This window comes from Homalodisca vitripennis, chromosome X (assembly GCF_021130785.1).
Source record: "Homalodisca vitripennis isolate AUS2020 chromosome X, UT_GWSS_2.1, whole genome shotgun sequence".
Lineage (NCBI taxonomy): Eukaryota > Metazoa > Arthropoda > Insecta > Hemiptera > Cicadellidae > Homalodisca > Homalodisca vitripennis.
In genome coordinates this window covers 9744205-9767460 of record NC_060215.1, presented here as the reverse complement: position 1 = coordinate 9767460, position 23256 = coordinate 9744205, and the positions used below count along the sequence as shown (strand labels likewise).

Sequence of the window (23256 nt, the reverse complement as noted above, 5' to 3'; positions counted from 1 at the left end):
TGTTCTATTGACCTCTCTCTACATTACATACTGATTAACCTGTCACCATTATATGTTCTATTGACCTCTCTCTACCATTACATACTGATTAACCTGCCACCATTATATGTTCTATTGACCTCTCTCTCCATTACATACTGATTAACCTGCCACCATTATATGTTCTATTGACCTCTCTCTACATTACATACTGATTAACCTGCCACCATTATATGTTCTATTGACCTCTCTCTCCATTACATACTGATTAACCTGCCACCATTATATGTTCTATTGACCTCTCTCTCCATTACATACTGATTAACCTGCCACCATTATATGTTCTATTGACCTCTCTCTACATTACATACTGATTAACCTGCCACCATTATATGTTCTATTGACCTCTCTCTACATTACATACTGATTAACCTGCCACCATTATATGTTCTATTGACCTCTCTCTACATTACATACTGATTAACCTGCCACCATTATATGTTCTATTGACCTCTCTCTCCATTACATACTGATTAACCTGCCACCATTATATGTTCTATTGACCTCTCTCTCCATTACATACTGATTAACCTGCCACCATTATATGTTCTATTGACCTCTCTCTACATTACATACTGATTAACCTGCCACCATTATATGTTCTATTGACCTCTCTCTACATTACATACTGATTAACCTGCCACCATTATATGTTCTATTGACCTCTCTCTCCATTACATACTGATTAACCTGCCACCATTATATGTTCTATTGACCTCTCTCTACATTACATACTGATTAACCTGCCACCATTATATGTTCTATTGACCTCTCTCTCCATTACATACTGATTAACCTGCCACCATTATAGGTTCTATTGACCTCTCTCTCCATTACATACTGATTAACCTGCCACCATTATATGTTCTATTGACCTCTCTCTACATTACATACTGATTAACCTGCCACCATTATATGTTCTATTGACCTCTCTCTCCATTACATACTGATTAACCTGCCACCATTATATGTTCTATTGACCTCTCTCTACATTACATACTGATTAACCTGCCACCATTATATGTTCTATTGACCTCTCTCTACATTACATACTGATTAACCTGCCACCATTATATGTTCTATTGACCTCTCTCTCCATTACATACTGATTAACCTGCCACCATTATATGTTCTATTGACCTCTCTCTCCATTACATACTGATTAACCTGCCACCATTATAGGTTCTATTGACCTCTCTCTACATTACATACTGATTAACCTGCCACCATTATACGTTCTATTGACCTCTCTCTCCTTTACATACTGATTAACCTGCCACCGTTATAGGTTCTATTGACCTCTCTCTACATTACATACTGATTAACCTGTCACCATTATACGTTCTATTGACCTCTCTCTCCATTACATACTGATTAACCTGTCACCATTATAGGTTCTATTGACCTCTCTCTACATTACATACTGATTAACCTGTCACCATTATATGTTCTATTGCCTCTCTCTCCATTACATACTGATTAACCTGTCACCATTATACGTTCTATTGACCTCTCTCTCCATTACATACTGATTAACCTGTCACCATTATAGGTTCTATTGACCTCTCTCTACATTACATACTGATTAACCTGTCACCATTATATGTTCTATTGCCTCTCTCTCCATTACATACTGATTAACCTGCCACCATTATAGGTTCTATTGACCTCTTTCTCCATTACATACTGATTAACCTGCCACCGTTATAGGTTCTATTGACCTCTCTCTACATTACATACTGATTAACCTGCCACCATTATACGTTCTATTGACCTCTCTCTCCATTACATGCTGATTAACCTGCCACCATTATAGGTTCTATTGACCTCTCTCTACATTACATACTGATTAACCTGTCACCATTATATGTTCTATTGACCTCTTTCTCCATTACATACTGATTAACCTGCCACCGTTATAGGTTCTATTGACCTCTCTCTACATTACATACTGATTAACCTGTCACCATTATACGTTCTATTGACCTCTCTCTCCATTACATACTGATTAACCTGCCACCATTATAGGTTCTATTGACCTCTCTCTACATTACATACTGATTAACCTGCCACCATTATACGTTCTATTGACCTCTCTCTCCATTACATACTGATTAACCTGCCACCATTATAGGTTCTATTGACCTCTCTCTACATTACATACTGATTAACCTGTCACCATTATACGTTCTATTGACCTCTCTCTCCATTACATACTGATTAACCTGTCACCATTATAGGTTCTATTGACCTCTCTCTACATTACATACTGATTAACCTGTCACCATTATATGTTCTATTGCCTCTCTCTCCATTACATACTGATTAACCTGTCACCATTATATGTTCTATTGACCTCTCTCTCCATTACATACTGATTAACCTGTCACCATTATAGGTTCTATTGACCTCTCTCTACATTACATACTGATTAACCTGTCACCATTATATGTTCTATTGCCTCTCTCTCCATTACATACTGATTAACCTGCCACCATTATAGGTTCTATTGACCTCTTTCTCCATTACATACTGATTAACCTGCCACCGTTATAGGTTCTATTGACCTCTCTCTACATTACATACTGATTAACCTGCCACCATTATACGTTCTATTGACCTCTCTCTCCATTACATGCTGATTAACCTGCCACCATTATAGGTTCTATTGACCTCTCTCTACATTACATACTGATTAACCTGTCACCATTATATGTTCTATTGACCTCTTTCTCCATTACATACTGATTAACCTGCCACCATTATAGGTTCTATTGACCTCTCTCTACATTACATACTGATTAACCTGTCACCATTATACGTTCTATTGACCTCTTTCTCCATTACATACTGATTAACCTGCCACCATTATAGGTTCTATTGACCTCTCTCTACATTACATACTGATTAACCTGCCACCATTATACGTTCTATTGACCTCTCTCTCCATTACATACTGATTAACCTGCCACCATTATATGTCTTTTAATGTGCCAACACTACATCCCTATTAACCTCTTACTGTTGGATATAATTAATCTGTCACCTTTAACTATCTTTAATAACATCTTTAAAAGTTCAAAAGATGAGTTTGTAACATAACTTACCTTTTACTTCCATGTTAAGTTTTAGGTTTATAATTTTTTTCATTTTACTTAGATTACGTATGTGACCACGTAATATGGTGTTTCAGAGACAACAGGTGAACACCCGCACCCCACGAATTATCACCAGCCCACTCAGCCTCACCTGATGGTGTCTGCCCTCCCTATCCCTCCTTTGGAACATTCATACGGCCCAATGTACAGTATGCATCAATTCGCCCCTGCTCCTCCCCCACCACCACCTCCGCCACCACCGACCAATAACTATGAGCGCCAAGGAATTCTGGTAAGCACCTAGTCACATATATTATTATACCTGGAAATTATACTAAAATTCCATCCCTTTTTTATAACGTAGATTTATAAATTAACCCTTTAATTGACGCCAACACCTAAGGCTGCCACTACCAGCGCCCGAACCAACTGTAGTACTAGTAGCTAAAACCACCTACCCTGTTTTGGCATTTTTGCAACCTATTATCCTTAGTTTTTATGTAAATTGAATGGTTTTTTATAGCAGGTTATATGCGCTGTCGAATAGTGTTAATATGAATATCATTTTGTATAGAAAAAATTTGTTTATGATGTGTAAATGCCTAACCAAACATTTGTTTACACAAAAAATTCCCTTCAGGCCTAAATATTGGCACAATATTTATTCACCTGTAATATTTTATTTAATACAGATATTGTATCTATGACTGCTCACAAAAATTCAGAATTTAAATTTGAAAAATAGTTTAGCAACAACTATTTTTATTTATTGTTGACAACAAATTTTATGTAACTAGAATTATTTTTACAGCAGGAAATAAGTTTGTAAATACTTACATAGTATTAAAATGAGAGCATTTTTTTTCATTACCGTAAGTATAAGTGCTCAGATATGGCCTAATTTTATGGAGAAACTGCAGTAGGATATTAGAAATTTTTACTATACAAAAGAAAGCCATTAGAATTATTGCACATTGTGAACCATTAGATCACTGTAAACCAATTTTTATTGCCAGTAAAATTCAAACTATATTTAACTTATATATATATATATATATATATATATATATATATATATATATATATATATATATATATATATTTGATATTGTACTCTACATTCTCAAACATCCTGAACCTCTGAAGACATACAGTAACAGACATATGTATAATACCAGAAATAGAGAAAATGTATCCATTGATTTTTATAGACTAAACAAAACTATTAATAGTCACACAGTAATCGCTTTGAAAGTCTACAACTTTTTAAGACCTATAGTTTCTAGACATAAACTATTTAGTTTAATGATTAGATTTTAAATCTTAATGTCATTTGTATTTTATTTATATAGACTATATTAGAAAATGTATCAATGTTATATATTCTACTTTTGTAATTTTTGAGGCTGTGTTTTACTTGTTGTTGTTATTTATTTGTTATCTACCTGTTTTAATTTGTTATGTATTTATTTGTTTTAAAATAATTTAAATTGTGGCGTGACTGTTTTGGGTACCAAAGTTTCCTCATCTGGGCTTATGCTAGTTTTCATATTTCATACATGAGGTATCGATGCTTGTGTAAGCTTTATGACAATAAACATATTCTTATTCTATATTATAGTTTTCCTTCAAAAAGTAATAAAAATATGTGTCAAAAATGAAAAACATTATTTACAAATATATACATGTCAGGTCTAACATTTGTATTTAGAAATACACAACGGGTGGACTCTGTTTTTGTAATTTTTACAAGAATTTAATTTTTTCTTTTTTCACCTTGGGCTGTACTTAGTCTACTGCACACAAAACAGTTTTTTAAAAAGTTAGCAAAAAATCAAACAATAATGAATAACACTGTCAAATAGAAACCACAAAAACAAACACCTGTGTCAAGATCATTAGTACTACTAACTTTAAAATTGATTACAGATAGTCTTATTTACTTAAATAATAGTCCAAAACAGTTTAAACTAAATTTTCGAGTTCATAAATAACTTTTAAAAATGTTTTCCCGAACAGGTGATGAATCAGCCCTCGGAGGTTTTTACCCGGACCAAGGTGGTCCGGTTGATTGGACGACGTTTTACAACTATACCTCGACGGTCCGTCCAAATGGACATTGGCATCCAAAGGGTTAATGTTTATTTTTTTCCACCTTAGTAATACTATCATTGTGTTAATTTATTTATTGTTTGTTAGATGTGTACAAAATTGTACACATTTACATATTTTCATGCTTGAAACATTATATTACGGTGATATTAATCGTCAATAATCTCATTGAAGTATGGATTATAACATAGAATAATAAGTATTAATGGAAATTACCATTGTAAAAACGACTTAAATTAATACATTTCAAAATCCCTAAGTTAATTTCTTCTTCAGTTGTATAAAAAAACCAAGATTTTGAAACCAAATAAAAACCCAGTCATTGTTGAAAATGAAAACAGTTCATGTCTTTTAGTCATACACTTGCTTATGCATCCATTTCTTAACTTACTGTGACACGGTTCAGTGTTTTAGTACGGTAGCAATGTTTGGATTGATCAATCAGTAGGTTTTGATGGTTTAATATATTTTCCCAGTACTGTACTTGCTTCACCATTGAGGAAAGACTCGGCTCCTGGTCCTAGGTTCAAAGAACCGATAGGATCAACTAACTTGAGGAACAGACATATCTAGATATAGCCATTTATACATATTATTAGCATTAGTACTTCAATCCTAAACAAGTAATAGGTGTGCATACTAGCAGTGATATGCAGTATCCGTTGAAAAATATAACATTTATTTATACTGTCAACAATTTTAGAGTCACCCTAATAGATTGTCACGGAAGTAAGTCTTGGTTACATTTTATTTTATTTTTAATTCATGTAGATTGTAATATAATATTATTGAGATTGTTAGCATAGTCTATATGTACAATGATGTACTATTAATATTTGTACTTATAGGATGGAAGCCACCCAGATTTGTGTAGTTACATCATGGGGCTGAGCTTTGCGGATGTGGGACGGGGTGACAGGCATATGGTCTACTGTCCCACCGCACCTGCTCCTACCCAAGCTCCGGCTCCTGCCCCTGGTCACCCTTCCCTTCAGAACAATTTCACACAGGTTGGTCACCAGTAGTGTACACTTTGAATGATATGTAACTTTCTGCCCGATTGGTACGTAATCAAATTCCTGGTAGTAGAGGAAATAAATGAGAAATGTAAGTAATGTCACTATCTCTTCTGTCCTGATTTCCTTCTCTCTTATTATATTTTCCCTTAATTTATTATTCGTGGTGCTGACTGACAATGTTACGAATGAATGTTATATAACTGTGAATTGGGAACAAGAAGTAACACCATGCCAAACATAAACAAATGTTGATCCCGCAATGTAAGTAAATTCGGTTTTCAATCTCCCCAAAATCAGGTTGACTGTGTGGCTGCTCCAAAAGCCTTGGCACTTGCCCATACAATATAGAGAGCTTACTCTCCTTACTTATTTAGTATTAGATGCCTTATATCATATGACATAATTGCTCGGTGAGAAGGTTCCAGGGTTAAGGAAAATAAGCTCAGAATCTAAAAAACGATAACTGCGAAGCTGCTAGGTTATTATCATTGCCAAAGTAAGTAGTAGTAAGTAGTAAGTAAGAGTTGGGTCGTTGTATCTGGAACTGTTACAATGAATGCCTGGAGCAGTACTGGCAGGAAAATAAGAACTGGAACAATGAAACATCCATGACACTATAAACATACAGTGCAACAGCACCAGTCCAGAGATGCTATATTTATTATCCTTACCCTATTTCCTCTCCCTCCAATTCTATTTCATTCAGCACATTTTTAAATATGTCACGTCTGTATGGTTTTTATTTATTCGTAGTTAAAACATGTTTGAATACTTATCTAGGTTTATGTTATTATTAACATTTAATTTTTATGTTAATCACACTGTTAATATTTATAACACATCCTACCATATTTGATGTGTGTAATATGGAATGCAAACAAAACTAAATCAACATTGTAATCAAAATTTTAATTTACTTAATTACATTTCAATAAAATCCAATTCATTATATGCAATGTGCTGTTGCATCGGAACTGTTAACCAGAACCACTTCATGGCTGTTGTAAACCCGACTGTAGTAGTTCCACACTTGGAATGGCTTGGCGTACCTCTATGCCAAAGAAGGAAAATATATGACAAATTACACACCTGCACAATGAATATAATATGTAGTTAAACCTCAAATTATCATCTAATTCAGTAGATGAGATAGAGAGGCTTTCATATTTGGAATTGAATAACATTAATTCTTTTTTAAATGAAAACAATTTAAAATTAAATATAAATAAAACAAATTATATATCTTTTAAAACCCAACAAAAAAGGAAATAATTGAGCCAATGATCATAGTAAATAACCAACTAGTAACAAATAATCAGAGTACCAAATTCTTAGGTCTGACTATTGGTGAGAATCTTAATTGGGATCAACACGTACAATTGTTGATTACAAAATTAAACTCGGGAATTTATGCTTTGACGAAGATGTCTTTTATCTGTAGCACTGATACATTGAGGACAATCTATTTCTCTTATATTGCATATGGCCTCTGTATGGTGCTACAAAAAAATCAAATCTTGATGAAATTCTCCGGATACAGAAAAAATCTCTGAGAATTATGTTAGGACTAAAAATAAATGATTCTGTGAAAGAATATTTTAAGGAATTCAAAATTTTAACTGTCTACGGTCAATATATAATGGATACAATTATGTGCTCTAAAATTAAAAACTTAAATACTGGTATGACCAACGTAATTCATTTGTACAATACACGTAATAAAAATTATATTTTAATACCTCACCATAGGCTAAATTTTTACACAAAGAAACCAACATACATTGGATCCAAATTTCTTAAATCCATTCCACTTGCTATCAAACAAGAAACAGAACATAAAATATTTAAAAGAAAGCTTAAAGCATACTTGATAGACAAGGCTTTATATTCATTAGATGAATATTTTGATTTGCAAATCAGGTAGTTTTATTTTAGTTTTACTATAGGCTTATTTTATATTAGTTTTTAGCTAGTTTAAACTGACACTATTCAAATTTTACATCATTGTAACTAAATCGAATAAAGATTTTTTGACTTTGACTTAGTTAACAACTTTACTGCAGTTCTACACTGATTGATCTTGAATAGTGGCAGGAAGCTTGATGTACTGCGTGTTTACCACAGTCTACATATTAAAAGGCGTTGCTCTTAAGTTACTTAGATTTTATGAAAAGATTTGTGTATTGTAGGGACCTACTGTTGCTGCGGCGATGTATTATCCAGGCGCAGCTACCAATGGTGGGCAGCAAAATCATGTGGGTCATGCAAGGTACACCGGCCCAACCTACAATCATTATTTAGCACCGGAGAGACCAGCAGGTAAGTTCACAAACTCTTCCCTCACTCTTAACCTTTGTTAATTGAAATCAGGTAATTAAGAAATTTTATTTCTAAACTAATATAAACATTTTAGAAAAAAATACTCCATAGCCAGAAACAGTGTTTTAGGTTTTTTTTAATTTATTGCATTAATAAAGTTCATTCATTTTTTTATATCAAGACTTTTCTGGCCAGCATTAAGAAATGTTAAAAAAATAGTTTTATGAAATAATGTGTTCTTTCAAATTTATGTAATTAAAAAGCTGTAAAGGTTATTTGTAATGTTTAATTTAAAACAATTTTTCTTTCCGGACAAACATCGTACAAGCATTGTTATTTGTAATGTAAAAATACAATCAGTCTGAAGAAGTTCTCTAATAACAACAGAATATAGATTCATTTCCTTATTTTGACGTTTGCCTCCACCAAATGGATTAGTATTTCAATAAATTAATAGGAATGACAATATCAGCCAAATTGGCACTTCACTCAAAGAAAAAATCCAAACTATGTTTGCTGCGGTATATGCTGCGAATAGTGAAATATTAATTTAGTTCCTTATTTGGCTGATAGATTACAGCACTTTCCACCCACACCTGGATAAGGATTGAATTTTATAACTGCACAATACAATGGGCCACATATAGTGGTCTGATGATCTGAGGGTGAGGACCTAATACAGAGTAAGTACAAAGGGTTGAAGTAAAGTAAAGATGTCTTTTTACCAGGCGAAGTAAGGGCTAAGAAACCCTCTCTAACAATTAACCTGGAAAACAGAAAAAAAGCATATAAATAAAACAAACAAAAAACAGGAAAGCAAACAGAAATCGCTGAGTTGACTTTAATAATAAAATGTAAAGGCTAAATCATCAGTCATAAACTAAAACTAAATTATTAGAATTTGCCTTATAGCAGAGGTCAAACCAGTGAAGTATTGAGATCGAGAGAGACATAGAAAGTGTTTATCAGTAACACTATGATATACATCGTCCCACCATGAACGTTAGTGCCTTAGTCATAGCCAATCTTAGTAATCGAACACAATTCGTAGGCATTTCAGGCGTTAGATCGGAGGAGCTGGGGCTGAACTATGGAGTTCCTCAAGGCTCAATACTCAGCCCTTTTCTCTTTTTGATCTACGTCAATGATGTTGGCTCATCTGTGCAACAAGGGCGGCTCGTCCAATACGCAGATGACACGACTCTCTATCTCAACTCAGAATCACAAGAGGCGCTCGAAAAAATGTCTTTTATTGAGCTAAACAATTTAGTTCAACACTTCAACGAGCTCAATCTGAAAACAAACCCATCGAAATCATCTTTCATCAAATTCAGTTTGCGACAAACAGATTCAGATTATAGTCCAACAGTCATGTTGGATGAAACTGAAATCACTGAAGTCTACGCTATGAAATTCCTAGGAATACACCTAGATCAAGGTTTGACTTGGGATTCTCATGTAGATCATGTTTGTTCAAAGCTATCCTCAGGCATTTATGTCTTGCGGAAACTGTCCGAATACTGCCCAACCCAGGTACTGATGACGGCATATTACGGACTAATCTACCCGCACCTCTCCTACGGAGTGGCTTTGTGGGGAGGTTGCACAAACGCAAACTTTTCCAGAATTTTCATCCTTCAAAAAAAAGCAGTCCGAACAATTGCAAAACTGAAACGGAGAGAGTCGTGCAGACCAGCTTTCAAAAACCTGAAACTGTTGACATTTCCTTGCCTCTACATATTGGAAACCTGCATTTTTTTCAAGTCCAAATGCGAGACCATAAGAGGTAGTGACATACACCCTTATGCAACGAGAGGCAGGGACGACTACCGATCTGTGAGACATAGAACGGTAGCTCATGAACGACTGCCTTCTCAGGCAGGAGTTCGATTGGTCAACAAATTGCCAAGCTCGATTAAAAGTGCCCCAATGCTGAAGGCATTTAAGACTCGTCTAAAAACAACACTGACCACTTATGCATTTTACAGTACGGACGAGTTCATGGCACACAACTGGGAGACATAACAATTGGCTTACTGACTGGGGAAAGGGTGGAACAATTCGAATGACTGGGAGAGAGTGAACGTCAAAACTGTATGTTAGAAAGGGATTTTGATGCAAGTATGAGTGAAAAATTTTAGCTTAATTCAGTTATTTGACGATTGCATAACATGTAATATGTTCACGCAATAAAACATTATTATTATTATTATTATTATTATTATTATAATCAGATCTTCTAAATGCATGAGCTGGAAGAAAAAGTAACATTTCTATCAAGTCAAAAGATGGAGATGCAAGGCAAGATACATTTTATAAGTTAATACATAGCTGATTCTAAATTCATATTTAACATAAAAGAGTCTAAAAAATGTTAGCAGTCCCTTCATAGATCACTGATAATACAGGTATACACTGATAAGCACCGATAAAAAAATGTGATTCCTGACTTAGGCGTGCCACAACGCTTTAGTAAGATTTGTTTATTTTAACTTAGTTTGTAATTATGTATTAGGTTAGTTCTTTACCTGAAGAAGAGATCAGATTGCAGATCTCGAAACGTAGTGTTACTGTTTTCTTGTTTCACTGAACGATGGCAAATGTCCGGAAAAATCCTGTTTCCTTCACAATCCTTCCATTGTCAAAAATAACCTTCAAACAAAGGATAAAAAAATATTTGAAAGAAATTTTATTTTTGTTTCAGGTCCTGAATATCAACAATTTTTCAGCACCCCTCGCTGCCCTTCGTAAGTATTTCCAGTCCTATAGTAAACATGTCCTAGAGTGTACAAATTATTTGTAGTAGTACAGTTATATAGAAGTATTATCTAGTTATTACCATGTGTCCAAATTTATACTCTATTCTTGATAGTAAGATTTCCCTAGATTATTTTGGTTGTATTGGTGGTAATGTGATATCTTACCTCAATGGTAATGTTCTGTCTGTTTCTTAATGATCTTTGATCGATCTGAGCTATTATTGGATCACTTCAATTTCGTTTATACTTTTAAATAAGCTTTCTAACACCACACGTTGAGGCAAAGAATAGGTTCCATAGCAAGCAAACGGCACAGTGCGCATTATCTGCATACCGAACAACCTATGTCAGTGTGTGGGTATCAATCAATCATGCTTTATTCATATTAGTTGTCATATTTATGACTTTGGATAAATCGATGCCATGAACTTTCACTTAATGAACTGGATGTGTCTGATCATATTGTTACTGACTGGGGTGACAAAATTACGAGAAGTATGTGCTTTAATTGTTACGGAAAAGTCACAAGTCTTAAGGAGTCAGGATATTATCGTTGAAATTGATGAAGCAAAAATAGGCAAACGGAAATATAACCGTGGACGAGTGATACAGGGTCTAGGATTGAGTGATAATGTAATATTATTTTCATGGTTCTTGGTCATACCATTAGGACATGAGCAATTGCTGCCTTTAATTAAAAGGTACGTACACAGCATACGAATTACTTGTTCCAATTTTAAAGTTTTAAACCTTTAACAGTTAGCCACAGTAATAGTTTCCTTGACCCACACACTTGAGTTCATACACAACACGTAGTAAAATTTTTTTTATAAATTTACCTGCCGATGCAACCTGGGCCAAAGTTATAAGTGGGTAACTTACTAAGCAAACTCAAGTTTTCCAGCATTTTTTTCTTTAAAATCATTGCTTTAAAATTTTTAAGACTATCTAGTGCCTGGGAGATGCTGAAGGAAAGTGATGTGTCGAAGTTAAATCTTGAATCCACAGAATCTTTAATAAAGATTTGGATTCAAGACTATCGATGAGATTCGACAAACAAATCTGCCTCAATTTGCTGCAAAAAAAAAATCATCTGATCCGCATTACACAAATTTGCTGATCACTAAACCGTGTTTTTATACTTTTTGTTTGAAAAATCATATAGATTTAACCTAGCAATAAATAACTGTAGATTTAAAAATTTTTACTGTGCTTGTAGTTTGTATTTTTTATATTTTATACTAGTGCATCGCCGCAAGTCTCCTTTGTTTATTCGAGGATGACAGCTGATCAACATTATACAAATTACCCAAGTGATTAGGGCACTTGAAAGTGTAAACTTGAGTTATTTTTTTAAGATTCAAATATCTCGAGCAATCAGTTAATCAGGGTGACTCAAAAACTCATAAAATTGGATTGTACATCACAGATCAATCAGGACACTTGGAAACTAAAACAATAGCGTGAGCTTACCCAGCCAAATCGTTGACCTCAAACACCCAGTGGCCATCGATAGTAACAGTTACTGGTATACATGACTAGGTGGCCACAGCGATAAGTGCCTGTGAATCTCTTACTGCTTGCTGCTGCATCAGTTCTTGTGTGCACCATTCATGTTTTTTCCTTACTTTGATGTGCTAGACAGCTGTTGCAAGAGTACAAACCGAATTGAATGTAATCTAGTAATAACTTTAGAATTCTGATTCCTTTTTTCTTCTCACCTGTCAAAAAGATCTGTCAAGATCTGTTTGCGAAGTACTGCAAGTTTCTGGTGTATAAAGTAATAACTTTTTGTCATCTGTGACTGAGAGTAAACAAGTATTTTATAAATGTAGTTCTTAAACTATAGAATCAGGTATATGGAAGTGATTAAGGGCACAAGAAAGCAGCTTTTTACCAGATCTGGGTTACATATAATTCAAAAAACAAGTTTACTGGTACCAAATCTAAAATCAATACAGTCTCAGCTTAAACTGCAAAGAGATATAAATAATGGTCACCAAAAATACATTATGATTTGTTATGTGCAGTAATGGAGTAGGAGGAGGCCCTGCATGCTGCTCCGGCAATAATAACTTTTACCCTGTGCAACTACCCCCACCACCACCGACTCACTACCATAGAATCGCCACCCCGCCGAATACTCCTCAGGTAATATATACTAAGTAATTGCTTACAGTAGGTTCGGAATTGATGATGAGGTTGAAGAAAGCAATTGTGTAATTGCATTATATCGTCTGAAGTATTTGTATGTAAATATGTATGTGTTTATGTTGGTATGTATTCAAATAGATTAAAACATTTACTGTACAAGTTGTATTAATGAGACGGAGATGGTGAGGTGTACGAAAAAAGAAATCTGTGATATAATAAAATAGTATTAACTCCAAATCAAATAATATACATTTTTTATTATTAATAGTTAAGTATTGATAGATAATATGAAACTTATGAAATATTTAATAAATAATTGAATATTTTAGAAAAGCTAAAGTTAACAATATTAGTTCTTTTCATTAACCCTTTAAGTGCCAAGCACTTAAGAGGGGGAGGTGCTGTCAGTACCAAGCATTTATGACAGGTCACCTCTTTCAGTGTCAAGCACTCTTTTGGTACCTGTGTAGTGTTGAGCCAAATTATTCAAAACTTAACATAGTGTTCAGCCAAAAAAAAAAAAAAAACATAGTGAGGTGATTTTTCATTTATTGTGTATGGAAAAACGTAGACAATTGCTTGTAATATTTATTTAAATGATGACATTTTAAAATTTAAAAAATAATTCAAACAATAATTTTTTTATTTGGAATACAAAAATGTATTTGTATGCATCTCTTAACCTTTCCAGCGTTATTGACGCGGATCCGCGGAGGGCCACTACAAGCTCAAAACGTTATTGCCGTGGATCCGCGTTTTTGCATTCTTTATTTTCTTACTGCTATGTTAGTTGAATATTTTGCTGCTAGATGGTTCTAGTAGTCATGCGACATACAGACGGGTTGCCCTGCCTCGAATTCTGTTACAATGGGAGTGGCAGCTGCTTCTAATTGGCCAAACACTGTCTAGCGGGAGTTGCCCCGCGCCTTTCACAAAGTCATTGACGGGAGCTCCCGTCAAGGCATCTAGTCAGTTAGTGAGAAGCGTCCAGTACACGCATATGTATTTCGGTTATCGATAATTTTCTGTTGTGTTAAAGTAAATTATTCATATTATATACAGCAGTTTCCAGTATTTATGTAGTGTTTTTTTACCATTATTCGTGTGAATGGCGAATCCAGACGATTCGGAATTTGAAGATTTGGTAATTCTGAGCAATTACTTGGTCAACCCCAAACTTTTTAATATTTTACTACGGTCATAAGGATGTTATCAGAAAGCAAGAAACATAATTCAAGCCTTGCAAGGCTGTCCTACAGGTTGCCGAGCGATAAGAAGGTTCAAAGTCCACGCGATAACAGTGGCTTGCGGGAGACGCGCAGAATGTCAGTTGTGACAGCCCGCCACCAAATAAACACTCTTTGTCTACTTTTGTATTTTTCTAATTTTATTGGTTTGTAATATAGTATATGTTTATCTATAAAACTGTGTTTCATTCCCATACTACTGAATAAATAATAAAAATATTAGTGACAACTACAATGCGATAATCTCAAAAGTTAAAAATTAGCCTAGGAAATCCAAAAAGGGCTAAACAAATTTTATTTACCGTTAAATAACTCTATTTTGACATACAGAAACGAAAATAAATTTAACTTTACACATTGGAAATTTAAAAAAATTGTAACTTTATCAAAGAACAGGTCAAATTTTTCATGACGCTTAAAGGGTTAAATTGTTCTTTATGTATGTAGGAATAAACATACCAAATTACAAAAAATGTAAGTATCTGTATAACGGTTTTGTTATATTTGTTCCACAAAATAATTCTCATTTTTTTTTCAAAATTAAACATAAAAAGATGATTTCTCTTTTATTGTGTTGAGGGGAAATTAGGATATGACTTATAATATTTATTTGTATGATAACATCGGTTTTAAATTTGTTAATTACAAAATTATACAGAACAAATTTAATTTTTTTATTTAATCTTAATACATTTGTATTGGTCTGTCGATTGTGATGATCGATTGATACTGAGAATGTCTCAAACGCAGAGACAGTACAGCTTGACTGGACCTTCACTTAGCGGCAGGAGGACAAGAGTGCCCTTTGTATAACTCCGACCGTTTGCTTGCCAGTTCTGCGTCTCCTACATAACCAAATGCAGAGACAGTACAGCTTGACTGGACCTTCATTTAGCGGCAGGAGGACAAGAGTGCCCTTTGTATAACTCCGACCGTTTGCTTGCCAGTTCTGCGTCTCCTACATAACCAAACATATCTGTGGCGTGTATTACTGCTTTCTTGGTCGTCACGAGCGTGCGCATCTACTATTTTCTCGTTATTATTCTTCATCGTTTGGTAGTGTTGTGATTAGTTTAAAATGTTTATCTTGTTTAATACTAAAATGTAATTAGACTGAAAAGCACTGAAATAAACAGGTTTGTAAATAGTTCTTTTTTATTTTTATAAATAAAATACGTAATAAATACGTTAATTTTAAGTTTAATGCCCTGTTTTATACTTTTTTTGCATTTACTTTTTATAATTTAGCTATAATAAAAATTAGCTTTAAATTTAAAGAAACAAATTTTTTTTACTTGTCTTGGCGTTATAGGAAAGTTAATGGATTTATTAGTGGCGTGCGAAGGGTAATGTAAATAATCCAAAAATACGTCCCGGTAAAACGATCACCACGTATTTCACACCGCTATAAATCAGCTGACAGAAGCTTGTTGAATATTGTTGATATGAAGCAAAATAAAACTAACAGAATGAAATACAAACATATGATCCTTATCTTTTCTTCATCTTTATAATAAGATTAAATAGTTCAAGAATTGGCGGCAAGGTAGTACCACATGACAGTTTGTAGCCGTATGTTATATGAATGCCAAACCTCAGGTCGTAGTTTGACACGTCCATATAATGTCAAATTGCTTCAGAGGGTTAATGCCTGTACTTGTAAAGCAACAGTGAAAGTGTTATCGTACAACTATGAGAAATTTATAAAAACCATACTTAACCTAGGAAAATTTCGTCCTTGTGGTGCATTTGCATGGGTCTCGCCTTTCAATTAAGAATGACTGCTGATCGTTTCTCACCTTGAAGTGGATGAGAGAGTAGTTGGTATCTCCTACTACGAGTATATTAGATTTGGTCACCAGTCACTTTAATTCCTCACATAATATCACTGTAACACGGTTTGCAAGATGTAGATACGGAATATATCTAACCCACAACACTTGATTCGTGAACCAATATCAACTCTAATCCTCAGACTGTTTATCCTGAAACAGTCGTAATGCTCGGAATTCTCTCATGAGCTAACTAATTCCGTGTTACAGACAGTGTCTCTCGTGCATACCTTTCTGGTCATGTGCCTTCCAGCAGTGTACATGTATTATACTCTGATAGGAAACCACATTCACTTCAGTATAGTACTCTGAAGTGTATCCTGTGCTGGCAACCTCCAGCCCTCCAGCCAGCGTTGATCATGCAGTACAAATCATTGCTGAACTAGACTTTTGGAGTAGCTGCAAAGAGGCATTCAAAACCTAGAAAATATCGGGTGTTGTCAGTTTACAATATATATGTCGGGTAATACAGTGATCTTATACACCTACACAAAACATGTTTTGAAGAATGGTGATTATCTATAATTATTGTACAGTACTTTTAGTCTTCCATCATATTATGGAAGGCTCTTGCTAAGAAGCCTTCTTATGCAAGTGCAAAGTTGTTCAACTTGCTTCCAAAAGACCTTAAAGAAGATTTTGAAGAAGATCTACTCAATTGGCACTTGTAGGAAAATTCATTTATTTCTTGTATACTGTTTAAATGTTATAGTAATAACAAATAGGGTTGTGGGCCAGGTAGTTATCTCGCACATATGCACCCCCACAATCATGAGTGCAGGTAGTTGGGGTTAGCCTGGCAACTGTTGTTTTCCATCCGGGGTTATTCAATAACATCTCAGACTCAGGACTAAGCAATACTCTAAGAAAATTTCAGTGTATTATACGTATTATTGCAACATTCTTTTTCGTTATGATTTTTACAATCTATATATACTAATCACTTTAGGATAAAATTACAAATAACTAAAATCTGGGTTTGATTGGGGAAATGCACAAGGTAACTAAAGAGCGGAAATGCGGCCGGTCCTATCCCCTGCACTTTTATGTGTAAGCTCTGAGAATGTGGATGTCTAGATGTCTGGAATCTGGGTCTAGCCGCTATTTACTAGTACTGTAGTAATTTTAATTTTGTTATAATAACTATGTGATACCAATTCTGTTCTTGATGAATATGAAAATGTTAATATTGTCTATTTACATTTCAAAATTAGTTGTATTTGTAAAAAAAAATATGAATCCAGTTTTAATATAAAATCATGAAAATAATTGTTACAAGATACAAAAACAATCTCCGATATCTTTAATATTGTCTCACTCTTTTAGATATTGGATAATTTTAGGAATCAAATTGTTCAGCAATTTACCTCCAAGTTTAACTTTAGAAAAGAATTATTACATGTCTAAAAGACGAGTTGTAAAATAATAATTGAAGACTGTCGGAAGATACCAGACCTTTATATGATTTTATACAGTAAATCATACTTTATTACTTTAATTATCACTGTTTATGTGTTTCGTTCTTAATTTTGTATTAGATTTATTTGTTACATTATTAAAAATAACCTGGTGTATGTTTACAGTTCCATTATTGTAAACTTGTGTAACAAATAAATATATATGCAACTAAGTATAAAGTTATAACAATTGTGCTTTAGCTTATTGTTTTATCTTGTATTGTACTGCTCTAAACTGTATATAAGATTAATATGACTTTCCATGCTGACTATTACTCCGCAGCTGAGTGTACGGTTATAAAAAATCATACAGTAGGTAATTATGCGATCTTTTATTGGGAATGATCTGAATTGTGTAAATGATTAGATGACTTTTTATGCAAGCTAGTACTTGGAGGCGTTTTGAGGGTAAGTTGCGGAGAATGATCTGAATTGTGTAAATGATTAGATGACTTTTTATGCAAGCTAGTACTTGGAGGCGTTTTGAGAGTAAGTTGCGGAGAATGATCTGAATTGTGTAAATGATTAGATGACTTTTTATGCAAGCTAGTACTTGGAGGCGTTTTGAGGGTAAGTTGCGGATAAAACTATGACTGAACTACTGTACTTTGTTTCCACTTACTATTGTTTTGCTTGAAAAGTTGGACGTTGGTAAACTTCTATATTGTTCCAGAATGGAGCGTGTTCTCAATTTGCTCTTTACAATGGAGGTTATCCCACCCTCTATCACCACCACCCGCAGCTCTTGCGGCCAACGTTACAGGTCTGTCTGGCATTGGTTCAGGTGTGTGATACGTTTTAGTTTAAAATATCTTGCCAAAAGACAATAGCAATTAAATGTGCTGACTGTCTACACATTTAAATTTCACTTTGGCAACGTTGGATGATGCGATTTAATTGACATACCAGTGATTTTATCGAAGTTTATGTTTGTAGTAAACATGTCATTGTGCATGTTACTTTTTACGGTTAAATTAGTACACTCTTGGTAAATACTAATGCGAAGTAAGTGACACTTAGCGTGAACTTTAAGCAATAGTTGGTCAGTATATAAGGTACGTTCAGAAAGTAACGGAATCACGGAATTTATATATATATTTTTTTTATATATTTATTTATTTGTCTACATTAACCCTCTCCTGTAAAAAGGCCCAAATCGACTTGCTGGCCAAATAATGCCAGTGGTCCGAATTGACCTGGGGTTCATAACTACGCAATATGATATTTTCTTGACAAGTGCAGCACTCTAGATGTGATTTATGGGGGAAGGAGTCTTCTGGTTGGAATCATATTCCCTAAATTAGCTCACAAATTATTCAAATCTAAAAAACGTGTTGCGTCTGTTCGTCCAAGAAGGAAACACTGTCCTGAAGAAGGAAACTGTAATAACTTCATGGAAGTGTGAAAACTGTGACATATACCTGTGCAAGGTACACTGTTTTCTGGAATACCATCAAAAACAAAGGAGTTAACATTTCTCAATGAACAGTAGGTTTACATGTCCATAACGTTGAATTAAGACTATAATTTAACTATAAAAAACCTAATTTGTATTTTTATTAGAAGAATAAGTATTATAATCCTACAAACAAGACTTATTTCAGATATGAGTTGTTCCCATATTAGGCCTACCTGATGTCTCTGCAATTATTCTGATATATCGGCAATTCTACAGAAAATAGTATTGTTATATCATTTTTTAGTTGATACGGCTTCGACATAAGTCTGTTATAAGTATGCTGTTTTAAAATTATTTTATGTGTATTTTTGCAACTTTAACGTTAAAAATAAAATATTTCCTTCACAAATGAAGATAAAGACTAAAAATATATTATTGATCACCTTAATAAATACCTTTAAAACGCATTGCGGTACTTGGTCAGCGTCAGTTTTGAAGTCATATTTCTAAAACGGAACTATAATCATAATTTTAGCTTAAAAGGCAACTTTTGTATGATGTAAAAAGTTAACTACTACGTTTTTTACTTGAGCAGCTGGATAAATAGGTCTCGCTATGGGTGTACTACTTAATGCGTTCAGGAGAGGGTTAATGTTGTCACCTTGTGTGCTACCACCCATCTTGTGAACACTGGTCGTATCAGGATTGGTTGGGTGTACTGCCAAATGCAATCGTGTGGGACAGTTGTTCACTGTTTCTGGTGTTTTGGGGTCGGTTACTGTCGAGCTGCTTGTAAAGGCCCTGACCTAAGAAAAGATGGTGTGTGTCTGCAGTGTGGAGGTATAGGTCACTTAAAGAAGGAATGCAAGGCCAGGATCCACATTATTTTCTCTGCAAGGAGAATAATGCGAGGTCTGCTGATCTCAAGCATCTCCCAGGGACTGGAGCTTGCTGTTTTCAGACAGGCTCTGGCACGTGCAAAAAAAAAAACGATGATGCACATTCTATAGGTCTTCATAGAAGTCGTGTAGCTGATGCTGTTTTAGATCAAACGAGGTTGGAAAAACACGACCTTCTGATCATCAGTGAGCAAATAAGAATGATCCAGGGTGGTTTCAGGATGACCTCGGAACGACAGCCATTTGGACTCCAGATACAACAGGTAAGTTGCTTGTAGAAGAGCATGGCACTGAAAGGTTTGGGTGAGACTTCACTTTGGCGAGCTGCTACTTTACTCCCAACTAGAGTATCTTAGACTTCCGGACAAAGATTGACAATTTGGAGGACACTCTAAGAACGTTTGATGGTAATGTCGTGGTTGCTGGTGACTTCAATGCAAAATCTTTGAAGTGGGGTTTGACCCATGCAGATGCTAGAGGAAGATACATTCTTGAGATGGTTGCAAGAACAGGAGTCACTACGATCAACAAGGGGACGTAATGTTGTAGGCTGGAGGGTAAGTGAGGACTATACTGGTAGCGATCACCAGTATATCACTTTCAGCTTGCGGTTTTGAACGAAACAATGATCGCTTGTGGCCTTCTGTGAGCTCATCACGCACTGGTTGGAACCTTAGAAAAAGTAATGAAGAAGTGCTTTTGGAGGTACTTGGTACACAAAACAAGAAGGTTCCAGGGCCAGATGGCATACCCGGTGATGTGCTGAAGGTGGTTGTTGCTCCTGAGATGTTCAGCCCCTGCTTGGAGGAGGGTGTTTTCTTAAAATCTGGAAAACTCTGTTTGCTCGATGTTGTGGAGGAGCTCCTGAGCTGTCTAACAGAGGCGATTCATGAGGCTGGCAACCTTTCCGCACGGCAATATGGCTTCAGGCAAACTCTGAACATCAAGAATGCTTTTAATTCGGCAAGGTGAATTGACATGCTGGAGGCTGTGGAGAAATGTTTCAGCATCTTGGCTTATCTGCTCAGGATGGTACAAAACTACCTGACAGATAAGCAGCTGGTCTTTATGAAATCAGATGGCGAGCACAAGAGAGAGATCACAAGCAGGGCTGCTCAGGGTTCCATCTTGAGCCCCGACTTGTGGAACGTTTTCTACGATGAAATGTTGAGTTTGCAGATGTCTCTGGAGGCTTTCCTGATGGGATATGCAGATAACATCGCTGCATAACATCGCCTCCACTGAGATGATTGAGCCTTAGTTTCAATGTAATATCCGTAAATCCATGTTTCGTCACCTGTCATGCATTTCAGTCATTCTGCATCGTCGTTGACTTCATTTAGTGTCTCTTGAGCGACTTCTATTTGCCGCTGTTTTGTTTAAAATTCGAGAAAGTAACTGACACTTGGCTTATTGTGGTAACAAACATCAACATCTAGTTTTCCCTTCTTCTCACTTTGAATGATATCACTGACTACTGACTGTGTAGCAAGTCAAATATGTTAACCTTTGGTACGCTAATTAAGACATTTAAAAAACCTACTATTGTGCTTAATTTAAATTATTTGTCATAGTTTATTTTGTATTATATATATATTGGTCAAATAATATATAAAAACACATTTTACATTATAAAAAGTGAGTAAACAAACAATGCGTGCTCAGCTGTTATTATGCATACAGATGGTAAGCTGAATGCACGCACAAATGGTCAAAGCCAACAAATACTAATGTTGAAACTGGCGGTAAATGTCGTCCATGCGTATTCTGATGGAATTTCGGGGAACTTAAAATGAATATAATGCGTCGTTACGAGATACTGCGTACCATGTCACGAAAGATAATGATAATTTGTTATTAGTGAAGATAAATGACCACATTTTGATGGCTATGAATGTAGCAGGATCAAATTGTTTTGAATTTAAGAGGTAGCGGAGAATCTTTTATTGAACTCGAGATTGGTTATGCTGTTTACTGTGGGTTCACTAAGAATTTACTTATAGATTGAATTCTGAATTATCTAAAATTAGGTGTAACATTTTTTGTAGATCGATATAAATGTTATAAAGTTGGAAATTATTTTTAGTCTGCATTGAAAACTACAGTTTGTATCACAATATTTTGTTATTCAAATATTCCAATAGTTAATTTTGTTATATCGTTTCTACTTAAACTATAATAGAACAATCACACATAGGGCAGTCAAAGCATGTATAAATTTTAATATAATTTAATTAAATGTGACAGGTCCTTTACAAATGCATTAAAGTTTTAATATGAGCCAATATGTTAAACAAAGAAAGACCACAGATAAATAAAGTTTCTTTCTATACTCAATTCAGAATCAACATGTACTATTTATATAAATATAATAGAATTCCAATTATCCGGATTAATTTGGAGTGGATCTAATCTGGATAACCAAAACTCCGGGTAATTGGATTTTTCTCAAAAAAAGTCTGTTTTTAGGAACAAATTCTTAAACAAAACACAATAGAGAATATTTATGGTATTTATTATGAAAAACAATATTAATTACAATGTTTTCATTACGCAGTGTTGACAAAGAATACTAAATCATAGTAAAACACATTATTTTTTTAACATACCAGGCAGTCAGCTGTTTTGCTGCCTTAAATTGATTCCGTGCCGCCAAGTCTCACATCCGATTGATGGTGAGCAGTTTCAGATGGTCATATTGTGGTTGCCACTCCATCCATTTACCTGTGAATGCATCACTCGCTTTTGGCTCCTCGTCTGGCACGGTAGTGACATCCTTGTCTTCCAATTCCGGGTCATCACTTACTGCTGTCACAACACTTTGGACGAGTACATCATCGAGAATCTGGAATTCGGGATCCGTTGAATCACATAACAGTCACTTGCCTACATCTTCTTCACTGCACTCGGAACGTCCAGGAA

The 23256-nt window shown here is 34.8% G+C and overlaps 1 protein-coding gene across 8 annotated transcripts in view; it reads left to right on the top strand.

Moving 5' to 3' along the window:
* LOC124368664 (cAMP-regulated phosphoprotein 21) overlaps positions 1 to 23256 on the top strand; it is a 103184-nt gene that overhangs the window by 66899 nt on the left and 13029 nt on the right. For 6 of the 8 annotated variants that reach the window (XM_046825930.1, XM_046825929.1, XM_046825923.1 and 3 more), the window contains 7 exons: positions 3233 to 3429; positions 5157 to 5270; positions 6098 to 6259; positions 8458 to 8587; positions 11292 to 11334; positions 13377 to 13497; positions 18710 to 18799. In XM_046825930.1, coding sequence (XP_046681886.1) covers positions 3233 to 3429; positions 5157 to 5270; positions 6098 to 6259; positions 8458 to 8587; positions 11292 to 11334; positions 13377 to 13497; positions 18710 to 18799 — 857 coding nt within the window. The remainder of the gene's footprint in view (positions 1 to 3232; positions 3430 to 5156; positions 5271 to 6097; positions 6260 to 8457; positions 8588 to 11291; positions 11335 to 13376; positions 13498 to 18709; positions 18800 to 23256) is intronic. The other 2 variants (XM_046825926.1, XM_046825928.1) reach the window with 2 other exon arrangements.